General features: G+C 49.0%; 1 protein-coding gene across 1 annotated transcript in view; it reads right to left on the bottom strand.

Annotated features, from left to right (window-relative positions):
- Window positions 1–16,061, bottom strand: part of LOC121282838 (sodium/hydrogen exchanger 10-like) — a 395,537-nt gene that overhangs the window by 101,063 nt on the left and 278,413 nt on the right. The window contains exon 20 of the mRNA XM_041196650.1: window positions 10,574–10,699. Coding sequence (XP_041052584.1) covers window positions 10,574–10,699 — 126 coding nt within the window. The remainder of the gene's footprint in view (window positions 1–10,573; window positions 10,700–16,061) is intronic.

Raw genomic sequence — 16,061 nt, 5'->3', positions numbered from 1 at the left:
ATGTTGCAAGCCATTCTAAACTCCATTGACTATGGCAGTACTGTAAAATCCTGCTGGTGTAAAATTCAGCCCTATATGGCAGGGCTCCATGAGACCGGTCCAGGCATTGGAACCTCATTTTCAGCATCCCAATTGTTTGCTCCACCAAGTTGCGAGTTGCCTTGTTATACCTTCGCTCTGCTGCAGTCTGAGGAAGCTGCACGGGTGTCATCAGCCACGTCCTCTGCAGGTACCCGGTGTCCCCGAGGAGCCATCCCTGCATTCTGTGGACCCTGGAAGGCTTCAAGGATCTGTGACCAACTGAGAATGTAGAAGTTGTGCACGCTCCCTGGAAACTGTGCATAGACCTCGCACACCAGCTGCACATTCAGCAAATGGAATCCCTTGCGGTTGACACAGTTGACCATGTGTCGCAACGGAGATCTGAGCGCCACGAGAGTGCAGTCGATGGCACCCTGCACTTGTGGGAAACCTGAGATCTGGGCAAATCCAATTGCTCTTGTATCCTGGCTGTCCTGGTCCTGGGAGAAATGTACAAAGTTATGTGCCTTTGTGATGATGGCATCCATGACCTCATGGACGCATTTGTGGGTGGAGGCTTGTGATATCCCACAGAGGTCACCTGCAGAGCCCTGAAAGAAGCCACTAATGAAAAAATTGGGTGCTGCAGTCACTTTCACGGCCACTGTTCCCGTGGCACCAAATCCTGCAGTAGCCCGCAGATGTGACCAACTAGTTCCCTAGATATGCATAATCTTTGGTTCTCCATCATCTGCAGGAATGAATGGCGGTGTCTATAGACCCTGGGTCTAGCTAGACCCCAACCAGCAACTGCTCGCTGTAGCTCTTCGGCGACATGTGAGGGAGCCCCAGCTGCCCCTTCTTCCAAAGGGTGCTGCTCCTCCCTCAGCACCACCAGGTACCAGTCATTCACTTCTCCGTCATCTTCGCTCTCTGTAAGCCATGAGACCTACAGCTAGGTTACCAGGCTCCATGATCCTGATGTACTCTTCCTGCAGGATGAAAGAGTGGGATGCAAGGATTAGCATGGGCGTACAAAGAACCTGTCTTGGTTAAGTCTAAAGGTCCCTTAATGCATTCAGGAGAGTGCTGGCCACCACTTGGATGGCCAGACATTAGTGTGCTGCATGGCTGCCCGAAGCCCCACCCACCGCTGTCCCACTTCACCTGACCGATTGGCAGCAGCTTTGCCCATTGGACTGCATGCTGTGCTCTCAGCTCAGGCGCAGGCATTCTCCTAATCTGCACTGCAAGGCTGCATTGTTAACTTGATCCATGGGGAAGACTGGTCCAAACCGGGATAATGACATTGCAAGAGGCTGTAAGCACCTCCACCAGTGACTGCTCTATGGCCATCTTTAGCAAGGTGATAGTGCAACATGCCCAGTCATCCAAATGTTCTGCAATCCACTAAAATGCTCATTTCATTGCAGTCTGTGCCCATGGGGTGAAAAGCTCTTGAACACTTGGTGACACTTTGATTCCTCTGCGTTGCTTAAGTGGGGAGGGAAGGTGGAAGCCTGACTTCAATCCTATCAATGTCGTGGCATCTAAACTGTCTCAGCTGCAGAGGAATGGTCACTTTATACAAGGTTTCCCTAATGCCGCTTCCCTCGACCACACCGCACCCCCCCCAACCCTCATGTGCTTGTGCGCTATCTTCAAATGCAGGGAAGCCCTTGTCCCACTCTCTCCCCCCCCGCATGCCTCAACCACAGGGCAGTCCTTCCCCGCCGCCCCAAACATGCCTCAACATTGAAGTCCAACAGGCAGCCCAGGCGAGCACTCCGCAATGTTACTGTGCAGTCACCTCCGAGTTCCCCTCAAAGTGCAGCCTGCCAAGTGCACACTTCTTATATGCTGTTGTGAAACACGTCAGTGTGATCGGCGGATGATCCAGCTAGTGGGGGGGAAAGAGGGGGTAATGATTCCGGCGGCTGGGCTTATAATGATATGCAGATGTATCACAATGAGGTTCTCGACGTCGGCTGATGGGAAACATCACCCGCCATTGGCGGGCAGGGTGGATGATCGCAGACTGGTTTCACAACATTGTGAAACCTATTTCTGGCCTTCTCGCCATATTTTCCGCTCATGTCACTGAACATCCCTGACACCAGCGGGCACAGAAAATCCTGGCCTTTGTCTCTCCCAAGCAGGAATTGATGAAAATGCTCACACACAAGTATAACAACCAGGCACTATTTCTCGATCTGAGCAGAGCATCGTTCAAGTTGTGTTAATGTCTTGGATGCAAATGCAACTGGCTGTCCTTGTTGCATTAGGGTTGCTCCAAGACCTGTCTTGCTGGTATCACACTGCACGGTGACTTCATCATTGAAATCATCGTACATGAGCGTTGGCGTTGTCATCACTAGCTGTTTGATTTTAGTGAACGCTGCTTCTTGTTCTGTGCCCCAGTACCACTACACATCCTTGGCAGTGAGATTACATAATGGTTTACATTCCAACGACAAATAACGCAAAAATTTTGGTAACTAATTCAGGAATCTAACAAATAGTTGCACTATTTTCACAGTTCTCACCTTGTCAGATCCAGGTGAAGAACTATAATTGTAAGCACATGACCTACGTACTTGACTTCAGGCATCTTCAAGTGCAATTTTTTCTTGTTCAGCTTCAAGTTCATCTGGCGAGCTCCCTCTAGCATTCCACTAGATTCTGACTGTAGTCAGCAATGGCTTCTTCCATTGAGTCTCCACACCCATCGACTCGCAGGTCATCTAATATAGCTTCCATTCTGAGATAATCACTATCTCACTTTGTCTGTAATGATATTCTTCTGGAGTCATGAAAATGCTAAACAGCGTGCACAACCAATGGTATCTCCTGAACGGCATCCAGAATGTAGTCAGAAAACTGTTGTTTTCATTCACCTTCACTTGCCAGTAACCATCCTTCGCACCTAGGATCATCAAGATCTTTGAATTGGTAAGCTGTGGCAAAATTCATTCAACGGTTGGCATGAGGTAGTGAGATCTCTTCAAAGCTTTACTTAAATCCTTTGGGTCTATGCATACTCTCAGCTTTCCCGGTTGTTTCACTGCTACCATACTGCTAATCCAGTCTGTAGGAGTTGTCACTTTTTTGATTACTCCCTTCTTTTCCAGCTCTTCTATCTTGTTTTTTTAGGCTGGACTTGAGGGCAGCTGTAACTCTTCTTGGCAGATGCTTAATTGGTCTTGCATTTCAATCTACTTCAAGATGATGTCCACCAGGAAGACATCCAAACCCTGTAAACACATATTTGTACTCCTCTAGGGTCTATTCGATGGTCAATGAATTAGTGTGCTGCGACATGTTGTAACTCTCTTTTGGCACAAATAGGGTAATGAATACAAGCTTCAGTTTTGCTCCGGCTGAGATGAGTGGCTTTTGCTTACCATCTATGATCAGGAACTCCAGATCTTCGTGTTTGCCATTGCATTGGGCTCTCAGATGAATTTGTCCTCTTAGCATGAGTATATATAGCATCAACCTTACTTTTGAGGGCTTCAATTTTGGATCGCCATGTTAAGTCACTTTGCACGGGTCTGTGAAGGTCATAATATTCATGACACACTAGTGCCTATCTGACACTTCATGTTCACTAATTGTCATCATTCTAGCAGTTACAAACTATTTATCACCCAGACTTTAAGGAGCCAACCTGTTGTATGGTGTAGTGATTTGTCAGAATCTTCAGCTGATATCTCTCTGGTGGCCATCTGTACAGGCTTGCTTTGCTATTTTCTAGCCAAACACTTGTGTACAATATGATTCAGCTTCTTGCAGTTCGAACACTGCTTTCCCCACTCTGGACAAGCCTTCTTTTCCTTTGTGTGAAGTCCTCTGCAGTATTTGCATCCTGTCCTTTGATGACGATACTTCTGCTATTTCAGGCAGAAATGTCTCTCAGCATAATGCAAAGTGTGGTCTGTTCTGCCACGCATATGCTCTAGCTGATACTTTACAACCTCAGCATTTCTGCACATGTCAATCGCTTTCTTGCGAGAAAGTTTCTCCTCTCTCAGCAAACGTGCTCTCACTGCAGAATCTCTTATGCCTAAAACAATCCTATCCCTAATGAGTTCATCTTTTGATTGCCCAAATTCACAGGATTCTATGAGCTGTGTTACTGCAGTCATATACTGATCAATACACTATTTTCCTCTTGAGTCCCAATGTTGTACATATACCGTTCATAAGTTATGTTTGCTTGAGGTTCAAAGCGTGTCTTCAAGGTGTTCAAAATTTCTGCAGTCTGTTTTTTCTGTTCTTCGGAGAAAGTTAGGATGGAATACAATTTGTAGCAGTTTCTCCCAACAGTGTAAAAGAGTTGCTACTCATATTTACTCCGGCTTGTTAATTAAATTGTCACAATCTCATAGATTTGCCACCGCAAGTGGAAAAATTGCCAATTCTGCCGCACACAGCCTTTCATTTCGATAGGAGACAGAAAGAGAGGAAAACTGACAGCCATTGTGACTCACCCAGTGATCTAAATACAGCCCTCTTCTTTCATTTGCTTTTCCTTTGCAGTTGCTCTGAACATTTCTGCATTCCTCCTTTAGTGGTTGTGCTTCCATACAACTCTTCAAACTCAATCTCAACTCCACTTCTGACATCATGTTATGAGCTCAATGAATATGGTGCTTCTTTATTCTCTACCTTTATTAGGAATGTATGTAACATGGCTGCTTCCAATTAGTGCTTTATGGCACTTATCAAATGACTACGGCAAGGTAGGTACAACCTTTAGCACATGATTGCATTCCAGTCCAAACAACCACCATACATTATAGGGTTCATTGGCTCTAGAAAGTGTACAAAGGGTCAATTGGCACAGAGGTCATGAGGGGCCATAGCAGGTAGGTGGAATGGCAGAGCTGGGCATGGGGACGGGGGAATAAGGGGCCAAGGGGGTAGCTGGAATGACCGAGCATGGTATAAGGAGCATGACAAGCCATGGGGCTGGGTGGCAGGGCAGAGCCCGGCATTAGGGACATGAGGAGAAAATTATCTTTTAAAAGGTCCCCTCATGCAGACTAGGGTTGGATCATCCCATAAATCAGCAAAGTCCAATATTGGGCAGGGAAAGCAGTGTTTGACACCACCCCCCCCAAAAGCAATGGTGGCTTTTTTCTCCGTATTGTGTGGAACTTTGTTCAAAAAAATGCAGAGGCATGTGTTTCACATTGCATCACTGGTGGAGTGGCCTCTGATTCGCCTGCCCCACCATGAATCCGGGCGCAACATTTAAAGGGTGCCCCTGCACAGAGCCAGTACTCGGTAAGGGATCGAAAGTTGCTGGAAAGTCACGGCTGCTAAAGGATTGCTGCCCCTAAATTTAGCAATGCCTCCCTTGAGTGCCTACTGATTGCTGTGGAGGTCCATTGCAAAGTCATCTACCCCTGTTCTGGGTGAAGGCCAGAAAGCAAGGTTATCAGTCCAGCATGGAAGGTGGTGGCAGCGCCAATGCCCGGCAAAAGAGAACAGCCACCCAGTGCCGAAAGAGGATGATGATCTCCTCCATTCCGCCAGGGTAAGTCACTCTTCTCATCACTCTCAACTCACACACTCACAAACCCATCTTACATTCACAGGGATCTCACTCACTGGCAGCTCAAGAGACATCACCATTCACCTTCCCACACTCACCTTCATCTATCCTGTGGATCATGTCCTCATCACATCCATGGCATCACTTACCGGTCACACATGCCTGGCATACTTATCATCTGGCCTGGCAGGCATCCTGCTTACACTCTCTCCATCTCTATTCATGCAGGACAAGCTGGCACACCATAAAAGGAAGAGGTCTCAGACTGGTGAAGGAATGCCCGACATCAAGGTCCTCACAGACTTTGAGAATAGGGCCATCCAGCTGACTTACGATGATCTGGACCATTCCTGTGCTGACGGCGAGGTCGGCAGCGCTCAAACAAATGAGGATCCTGGAGTGTAACATCCATCAGACAACCATGCTGTGAGTGAGGTCCCCTATTCCGCAGTCCCCTGCCATGCACCAATTATCTCTCCTTGCTTTCACAGGCACATCTGGGAAGCAGCCGAGGGGGGTCCATACCCAGGTCCTCAACTCCAGCCCGAGGATACCAGGGGAGGTGGAATCCTCAGTCACCAATACTGAAGACCTGCCACAGTGCTCACCCACACCCTCCACCAACATAGGCACACACCTCGGTGGGACCTGGTTCTTGAGTAAGCTCGGGGTCACAATCTGGGGAGTACATCCTCTGATCCACAGCAGGCAGAGGCAGGGACTTCCCAGGTTTCTGCTACTCGGAGGACTGCTGGAGGCCAGAAATCTGCTGAGTCTGAGTCAGATGAAGGGCCTCTGGACTCCATCATACCTCAGTTGCTGAAGCTGCAAAGGCAAGCTCAGGAGCATCAGGAAGGGATGTCTGGTGCGCTCCTCAGATTGCAAGGCACGATGGAGAAGTCCATCCACCTTCTGTCTGAGGTGATAGCGCTGGCATGCCAACGCATCGAAATCAACACTAATAGGATGGCAGCTGCTATGGAGATCTTGGTCCAGGACATTGGTCCTGCATTGCTGCAGGAGCTGTACTCCATTGCTGAGGGACTTTCAGGCATCCATCAATGCCAACGTGAAAGGGGGCGGGACATCTCAAGTTCACTCCAGCTGCCCCTTCCTCTCAAGGAGTCAGCCAGGGGCCCTCGGGCACCCATAGGAAGGAGGATCAGCAGATGCACACCCTGGTGCTATCCACCCAGGTGACTCCAGGAGTGTCCATCTAGACAACAGGACGTAGCAGTCAGCAGGCCACCTCCATCTCCGTTATGGATATCGAGGGAGCACCAAGACATAGTGGCAGGGTTAGAAAGGTCAAGAAGATGTGGTTGCACAATGTGGGCATGAGTGTTAATCATTTGTACTTCTGTTGACCATTGTAAAAACACTCCCAAGAACACCTCCTTGTCTATGATTCCTTGTTATGTTGAGCAGTGCTCGTGTCATTCAGATGTGAAACCATGTTTCCTGCAAAAAATGAAGGCTACTGTCACAGTCCAGGGCCTCTCCCCTGTGCACAGTGTAACATTTTGACCATAATGATTATCTGGCTTCAAAATCACTGTCCAGATTAGTGATGCATGCAACTCGATGTGGCTTGTGTTTGCTGCAAGAATCTTGTACCTAAGCATCACTGGGTTCTGTGATGTTCTCTGTGTGCTCTCAGCACCTTTGAGGTGGGGTTGTCACCCCTATCTCGACACCATTCCTGACAGGTGAAGTTGTGGTGCTGAAGGAAACAGGTGATGAAGCCTGCCAAAGGATCAAGTTGTCTTAAAGTCCATGTTCCTGCTGTATCTCAGCAGCGTCTCAATGATAGGAGTCTCCACACAGAGCATATGTGCACTGCCGTCAGCCAGATAGGTGTCAGACGTTCCCAGATACTATGTGAAGATCTCAGGAGTGTCCTCAATGAGGGCCTCACAACTATGCCTGCCTTGTCTGGCCAGTGCAATGGCCTCATCACCTGCACCCTCACCTTCCAGGACCTCATCACCCTCATCCCCTATGACTTCCTCCTCATCAGAGGAGACAGGTAGCTCCTGCATCTCCTCATCATTCAGGTCCTCCCAACTTTGCATCGTCTGGTTGTGTAGCACACAGCAGGCCAATATGATGCTCAACATCCTCTGGGGAGTGTACTGTCGTGCTCCGCCAGATCTGTCCAGGTACCGGAACCTAATTTTCAGGATGCCAATGGTGTGGTGTGCTCAACCAAACTCCGGGTGGCGGTATGAGCCTCGTTGTGCCTTCCCCCTCACCAGGAGTTTGAGGCCACCGCATGGGCGTCATCAGTCATGTCCTTTGTACACAGCCCTTGTCCCCTAGGAGCCAACCCTGCACCTTTGTGGTCCCTGGAAGATGTCAGGGATCTGAGACCTGCTAAGGATGTATGAGTAGTGGATGCTTCTGGGGTATCTTGCACAAACCTGCATGATCTGTTTGTCATACTCACAAACCAGCTGAACATTAAGAGAGTGGAAGCCTTTGTAGTTCACATACTGGACTACTTGTTGCCAGGGAGATTTAAAAGCCACGTGGGTGCAGTTGATGGCACCCTGCACCTGTGGGAATCCAGTAATCTGAGCAAATCATGGTGCTCTTGCTTCCTACTCACCTGATCCCTGTGTAAATTGACAAAGACATGTGCCTTGGTGTCTGCAGCTTCCAGGATCTGTGGGTGGAGGCTTGCGGAATCCCGCAAAGGTCCCCAGTGGAGCCCTTGAAGGAGCCACTGCCGGAGAAATGGCAGTAACTTTCACTGCCAGTGGCAGTCAATGCCTTCCAAGTTCCCATGGTGCCAAATCCTGCAGAAGGTGGCATATATGCATGACCAGTTCCCTTGACATGCGCAAGTGCTGGCAACACTGGTTCTCGTTCATTTGCAGGTAGAACATGCGCCGTCTGTCGACCCTGGGTCTAGTGATGAATGACGGCTCTGAGGGGTTCATCCTCTGGGTGTGGAGGAGGCCATGCCACCCCTTAGTCTTCAGGGTTCTGCTCCTTTCTTTGGCAAGCCAGGTGCCTCTGTCGCATTCTTCTCCTTCTTCTTTCCTGCCTATAAGCCATCAGGCAGTGAGGTCACTAGACTCCATGCTCCTGATGATTTCCTCACTACAATATCAAAGAGAGAGATGTAAGGGTCAGCAATTGCCCCCTAAGCACCACTCTTGGTCAAGTCATTACCTACTTTTGGCTCTCAAGGCCCCTTAACGCATGCCGGAGAGTCCAGGCCACCATACGGATGCCTAGTGTTTAGTGCGCATGACGGCTTGCCAGACTCGCACCCAACACCCCATGCCACATAACCGAGTGGTAGCAGCTTCGGCCACTCGACTGCATCCTGAACTCTCGTCTCAGTCACAGGCATTTTCCTAACCTGCATTCCAAGGCTTCGCGGTTTGCTTGTAACCTGAGGGTGACTTTTTAATGTCAACTGAAACATAATGCAAGGGACTACGAGCGCACCCCTCCGTCAGTGTTCGATGGCCACCTTTTCCAACAGGTTCCTCAGGCTTGCCCAGTTGTGCAATGGTTCTGCAGCACCATAGCTCTTTCGAGTTTGAAGTGTGCATGGGAGGGGTTAGCATTGGCACTGTGAGGAATTAGTGCTGCTTGAGTGGGCACAATTGCTTAATTAGGCTCACTCAAAGCATTTCAATTAAGCTCAAGCTAAATGCTCTCAGCTGCAGTGGAGTGCTCATCTTTGACATCTTTTGCCATAAGCCCGGCCATTGTCTCCCCCAACCCCGCATGTGTTTGTGCTCAAACATCAGTCAGTGCTGTCATGATCCTCCTGGCACCATCGCCCTTGCCCCGAGGTTGCATTCTCCCCCTTCCCCCTTTGAACTGTCACCCTTGCCCTGAGGTTGGCTTCTCCCCTTTTGCACTGTGGCCCTTGCCCCTGCACCACAAGCCAGCCACGAAGAAGCTGCTGTGGAGACTTGCCTGTTACCCCCAAAATCCACGGAGCTGCTGCGGTCATCAGCAGCGCTGCGCAAAGTTTTGTGTGCTCACTTCCCCAAGTTCCCCTTGAAGTTCAAGTCACCAGGTTCACACCTTTTAAGGGCAGTTGTAAATCACGTTGTCATGAAATCACGCAACGTGGGATTTAAATTTGACATGGGGAAATGATCCCAGCATGTGGCCACAATAATTATATGCAAATTTATTACAATTAAGTTTGATGGTGGAAAACGCGGCCCGCCATTGACGGGGAGGAGACGTTGTCGGGAACTGCAACTAGCGCCTTCTCACGAGATTCTCCAATCCCGCCACCAAACATGCCTGCTATGAATGGGGGCGGGAAATCCTGGTCTAGGGTTCACGACTCCTCTGAGGAGCTGTGAACCACAGCTCTTTAAAAACTTGGCTTGATTTCAGGATAATTGTGGAGGATTCCACATTGCCCATCTCTGCAGTGGAGCAGGCAAATTTGGAGTGCTGAATGCAGACTTTTCACAGGAACCAGCCTACACCCTTTAAAGGCACTCCCGAAAATCAGACAGCCCAGGATTGGGATTGGGAATCCTGGAATCAGGACCCACCCACTATTTTTAAAGGGCTCCCGAGTGATCCTGACTTGATGAAATGCCAGGCCTATATCTAATACAGATAACTCATAGGCGGGTTCTTTTACAGGCATGCCTTCCACTCTGTCCCACAATTGCAAATTATACCTATTGAGACATGAAAGGCTAACAGAATTATTTAGGTGTGAATTGAATTAAAAAAAATAGGAATTACTGGCAGAACTTGCACACCAAATATAGTTTGATGCTGACCATACCCAGCAATTTGATATCAGCACAAATGGGTAAATATTGGGTTCATTCCACCAATTTTTTTAATGTTCAGCGGGCTTTCACTATGGATATTGACGGATACTGCATTATGTATACTCAGATTTATTTTCATACTTGGCAGAAACACTGCTACATTTGACACCCTTATTATCTGTAGAATATTAAAAATGAATCAATAAAAAATAAATACCTTAATGAATTCAATCTGCTTCTCTGAATTCTGCAGCCATGGCAAATTTTTTAGCAGTTCTTCTGCAGTTGGAGGTTGTATGGAAGGGGCGAATTTCAGAAGACGCTTCATCTTTACTTCAATCATCTATTTCCCAAAATTTGCAGGGAATAAAAATTTAGTCCAAAGTTCATGTAGAATGACACCTATGTACATCTATGGCTTTTACCCTCTATATTGCCTCGATCAAAAAATTACCGTAAAATTTATTGCAGTGGTCATTCTTCTAGGTTAGCTAGCTGTTCAACAAGTCAAATCAGGATCAAAATCATACTTGTGACTGGTCAGCACAGAAGGGATTTTATAGAAGCGTAAATTGCAGCCCTGGGTTTGTATCAGTAATGAGCTAGTCTGCAGTAATATTTTGCATAAAACTTTTAAAATTAATTGGCATGATACTACAGTTGCAACTTATACCATCTGACATTTAATATAACTTCCCTTCATCAAGGGGAGTGGTGGATCACAAACACCAAGTACTGGAGAAAATAGTGAGATGATTGATGGCACAGAGGCAAAACTTAAGAATGCATTTGAAGATGGGGACAGATAAAATGGCAAAGTGTGAAGGAGTGCAGGGCTGGAGATACTAGATGAAGACTGGTAACGCTGATACCAGAGAAGGAAGGAGAGGTTGATGAACATGAAGAGCACTAACATGTTTTCTTTATTTCACACTGGTGTTTACAAGTAGCTATGTTTCAAATACAAGCTAATCCATCCTCAATACATTTCAAGATGGAAGCCAAGAGCTTACAGAAAGATAAACACCTATTACTCAACTATCAATTGAGTTAATGGCACTTTGATAATTGGCCCAACTGATATGAAAGATGTTGGTAAAGATAAGTGCAGTTTATATGAGGCTTCAGTGATTGGAAATTACCTGCTGGATGTAGATACTCCATGAGCAATTGTCAATTCATAGTGATTTATTATTGCACAGGGAAGACACAATTCTTAGTCAATTACCTTCTTATTTACAACAATATGTGTCTGCTCAGATACATTTGCCAAACACAATCTTCAAAGAGACTTTTTCCCTCGGTGGCTTCAGATGTTTTTATGTTTCTGCTTGTTTAGTGCAAGTCATAGGAAAGGGTCGTGTGTGTGTTGTCTCCTCGCATTTGCGTTTCTAAAACTGGCTCCTTTGTCCAATAGTAGAATTATAGGCCTGGGTTTTAGCCCAGAGATCTGTTGCAGGGTTGGGGGAAGGGACAGTGTTGTTTCTGTTTAGGAAGCCCAGAAGGGAGGGCGATGGTGACTGGGGGCTCTGATGGTAGTAGGGAGCAGATAGACTATGGGGGTAGGAGATGTGGGCTGGGAGGAAATACACCTGCTCAAACTGGCACAGAAGCAGTGCTGTGTAGGCATTTACCTCATGAATTCAGCCCTTCTAATCCCTTTTCATCTGCCAGGTTTCTTGACATTTCAGATAATATGAGCTAACAACAGAACAACTGTTAAAATGAAGGCACACAGCCTTAATTTAATGACCAACCTGTATTGCATGAAATGACTGGTTGCTTGCTTCTTGTTGAACCTCCATTAAAACTGGAAACGGTTAGGTTTCTGCTTTAGATTTTTTGAACTTTAATCTCTGAGCTGCTCCCAGCCCACTTATATTTGGAAGTTAATATATAGTCCAGGGTATCATTTTTTTAATAATCTATGACTCTTCTGCAATCCAAACTAAACAAGCTCTGGTGTAAAAATGTCTTTCTGTTCACTTAGCATCTTGAGTGAAAGGAAGGAGTAGGAAATAAAAAAATAAATCTCACACGTTGGGTGATACAGTGGGTGGAATTTTCTGAGCCCGCTGGTGGTAGGCATGATGAGTGGCGTACGTGGAAAATATGGCAGGACCCATTTCACGACAGCGTAAAGGCCGGTTGCGACAGCCCGCCGACAGCGAGCCCCGTTTCCCGCCATCAGTCCATGGGGAGCTAATTGTAATATATTAGCATATCCATCCCGCCATGCTTTTGGAACTCTGCCATATCGTCCGTCCACGTTGGTGAGAAAGCACGCCAACGTGTTTCACAACAGCATGCAGGCAACGTGCACTTGGGGGCCTTCACTTTGGTGGAACTGAGGTGAGTGAGCAGCAGCGTTCTTCACAGCTCGCCTGTTGTTTACAGGGGCACCAGGTGGCAGGTGAAACTGATCTCTGGCCCCGCAGGTGACTGCAGAGGGGTGCGGGGTGTCTGGGGGCAAGTGCTGGCCATCCTCGGAGGTGACTGCTGAGGTGGGGGGAGGTGTCTGGGGGAAAGTGCTGGCTAGCCTTGGAGTTGACTGCTGAGGAGGGGGGGGCGGTGTTTGGGGGCAAATGCTGGCTAGCCTCGGAGGTGACTGCTGAATCCCCTTCAGCCACTGGCAGTGGGGGGTCAAGTGCTGCCCTGGCACTGCATCCCGCGCACATGCAATCGAAGTGGGAGGCAGGGTAAGTGAGGGAAGTGGCCACACATTAGTGACGCCTATATAAAGTGACTATGCCTCTGCAACTAAGACAGATCAGGCACAGCCCCAGTGATATGATTGGGGTCAGGCTCCTAGCCTGCCCGCCCATGCAAGCATCGCGGAGGCACCAAAAAGCCACCAAGCGCTCCAAACTTATCCCCCCCCACCACACACTTCCCCACCACCCCCCAACCCGGCACAGATTTCGAGTTCGCCACCACTTTATTGGACCGTGGAGCAGTTGGACTGCATACATTGTACAATCTCCTCACCATCGCTGGCCATATAGCAGTTACTGCTGGAGGTACTCACAGCCCCTTGCAATCTCAGCATCCTGGTTTGGACCAGTGTCTCCTATGTTGCAGGTTGATAGGGCAGCCATGCAGCGCACTCATCTTTGGCCATCCGAGGGGTGACCAGCACTTTCCAGGAAGCATTAAGGGGCAGTCACGTGGGGCCAGGACTGCACATGTCTAGGGACCTGGTGGTTCACAACTACCACTTACTGCAGGCCTTGGCACCAAGGGGACATGGAGGGCATCCACTGCCAGTGGCTGTGAAAGTGACCATGATGTTCAATTTCTAGGCCAGTGGCTCCTTTCAGGGCTCCACAGGTGACCTCTGTGGGATTTCACAATCTGCCACCCACAAGTGCATCTATGAGGTATGGATGCCATTTTCTCCATGGCACACAACTTTATGCATTTTGCCCAGGACCGGGTCAGCCAGGATGCAATGGCTATTGGATTCGCCCTAATCTTGGGATTCCCACAGGTGCAGGGTGCGATTGACTGCACTCATGTGGCGCTCAGGTCTCCATCGCTACACTCAATGGACTTCATCAACTGCAAGGGCTTCCACTCACTGAATGTGCAGCTGGTATGCGACCACCAGAAATGGATCCTGCAGGTATGTGCACATTTTCCAGGGAGTGTGCACGATGCCTACATCCTGAGTCACTCGCAGATCCCTGCAGTCTTCCAGAGTCCACAGAGGCTGCAGGGTTAGCTCCATGGGGACAAGGGCTACCTGCAGAGGCCGTGGCTGATGACACCTGTGTAGTGGCCTCAGACTGCAGCAGAGTGGCGCTATAATGATGCTCTTGCAGAAGCTCGCAACTTGGTGGAGCAGGCCATCAGGATGCTGAAGATATGGTTCCAGTGTCTGGACTGGTCTGGTGGAACCCTGTAATACAGTCCGGAGAGGGTGTCATGCGTCGTTGTTGTCTGCTGCGCCCTTTACAACCTGGCATTGTAATAGGGTGAGGAGTTGGCTAAGGAAGAGATGGAGAAGCTGCACATCTCCTCTGATGAGGGCTCGCTGACAGGGATGAAGGTGAGGGGGTCCTCAGTGGTGACGACGACGGGGATGGGGCTCTTGCACTGGCTAGACGAGGCAGGCACGCTTGGGAGATTTGCGGAGGATGAAGACGATATGCAGTCAGGTGTCCCCATAGATCCTCACATTGCATATGTGAATGTTTGACTATGAGAATGCTCTTGCCATGAGATATACTGAAGGCCATAATAGTCCCTCGATCGCAGAAGGAGGATGACAACATGCAGTGAGGACACTCCATAGGTCTTCACATAGCCTCTGAGAATGTCTGACTCCTGACTGGCCGAGGGCAGCTCATTTGTGCTCCATGATCAGGGCCATCTCAGAGATGCAGCCATGGAACTTTAGACGCATCTGCTACTGTGTCCGCCTTCAGCACCTCAGCCCTTCAGGAGCTGGTGCACAGCATCAATGGTCGCAGATACTGGTGTGATGGGGGCCAGCCCCACCTTAAAGGTGCAGAGAGCACAATGAGAGTATGAGAGAACTCTGTGGCGCCTGCCCACTACATTCTGGCAGCAATGACCAGCACTGCCGAGGTGCAGGCATCAGTAATGTTTCCAGGGAGCATAAGGCTGGACCACACAGAGCACAGGGAAGAAGCCCTGGACTGAGACACCTGCCCTTTATCTTGTGCAGAAAGGTTTCACATCTGAGTGACAAGAACATTGATATTCAGAACAAGGAGCCACAGGCAGGGTGACATTCTGAAGAGTTTATTGACAGTCTCGGCCCTCCAGAAGACGCCTGCGAAATTCATCACAGACAGGGCATCATTATTGACAATTGTGAACAGTATGTACAAGTGATCAACACCCATGGCCAGGCTGCGCAACTACTTTTACCTAACTTTCCTAACCCTGCAGCTCTGTCTTGATGCTCCCCGGACATCTACAGCAGAGGTGGAGGCATGCTGCTGACTATGATGCCCCGTCTGTCATGAATTTCGCAGGCGTCCTCTGGAGGGCCGAGTCTTGGAGGGCCCTGGCCTGCTTTCGGGGTCCTGCTGTGTGGCAGTGGCAACCTCCTCGGCCTGTGAAGCTGGATCTGCAGAAGTCACAGGAAGAGGGGAGTCAGATGGGTCGGTCACTCCTAGAGTCACCTGCTGATCTTGCTGCCTATGGGTGCCCGAAGTCCCCTGGCTGACTCCATGAGCGGAAGGTGTAGCTGGAGTGAGATCAAGCTGCCCAGCACCCATCTCATGTACATACTGTTGGAGGCCAACTATGGCATCAGCGATGGAGTTAAGCCCACGCAGCAATGTTGGAATGATGTCCTGAACCAAGGTCTCCATGGCAGCTGCCATCCTGCCAGTGTGGACCTTGGTTTGTTGCAATGCCAGTGCTATCACCTCAGCCTGAAAATGGACAGACTCCTCCATCGTGCCTTGCAATCTGAGGAGTGCAGTGGACATCCCTTCCTGTTGTTCCCTAGCCTTTGCAGCTTGCCTTTGCAGCTCTAGCAACTGTGGCATAACCGAGTCCAAAGGCTCGTCATCTGACTCGGACTCAGCAACGTTCTGGCCTCCAGCAGTCCTCGAGTGCCGGGGACCTGGGAAGTCGCTGCCTCCGCCTGCTGTGGATCAGAAAGTGCGATGTGCTCACCATATTATGATCCCGAGGCTACTCTAAGGATAGGTCCCACCAACATG

Source organism: Carcharodon carcharias, chromosome 10 (assembly GCF_017639515.1).
Source record: "Carcharodon carcharias isolate sCarCar2 chromosome 10, sCarCar2.pri, whole genome shotgun sequence".
In the NCBI taxonomy this organism is placed as follows: domain Eukaryota; kingdom Metazoa; phylum Chordata; class Chondrichthyes; order Lamniformes; family Lamnidae; genus Carcharodon; species Carcharodon carcharias.
This window is presented reverse-complemented; position numbering and strand designations above follow the sequence as displayed.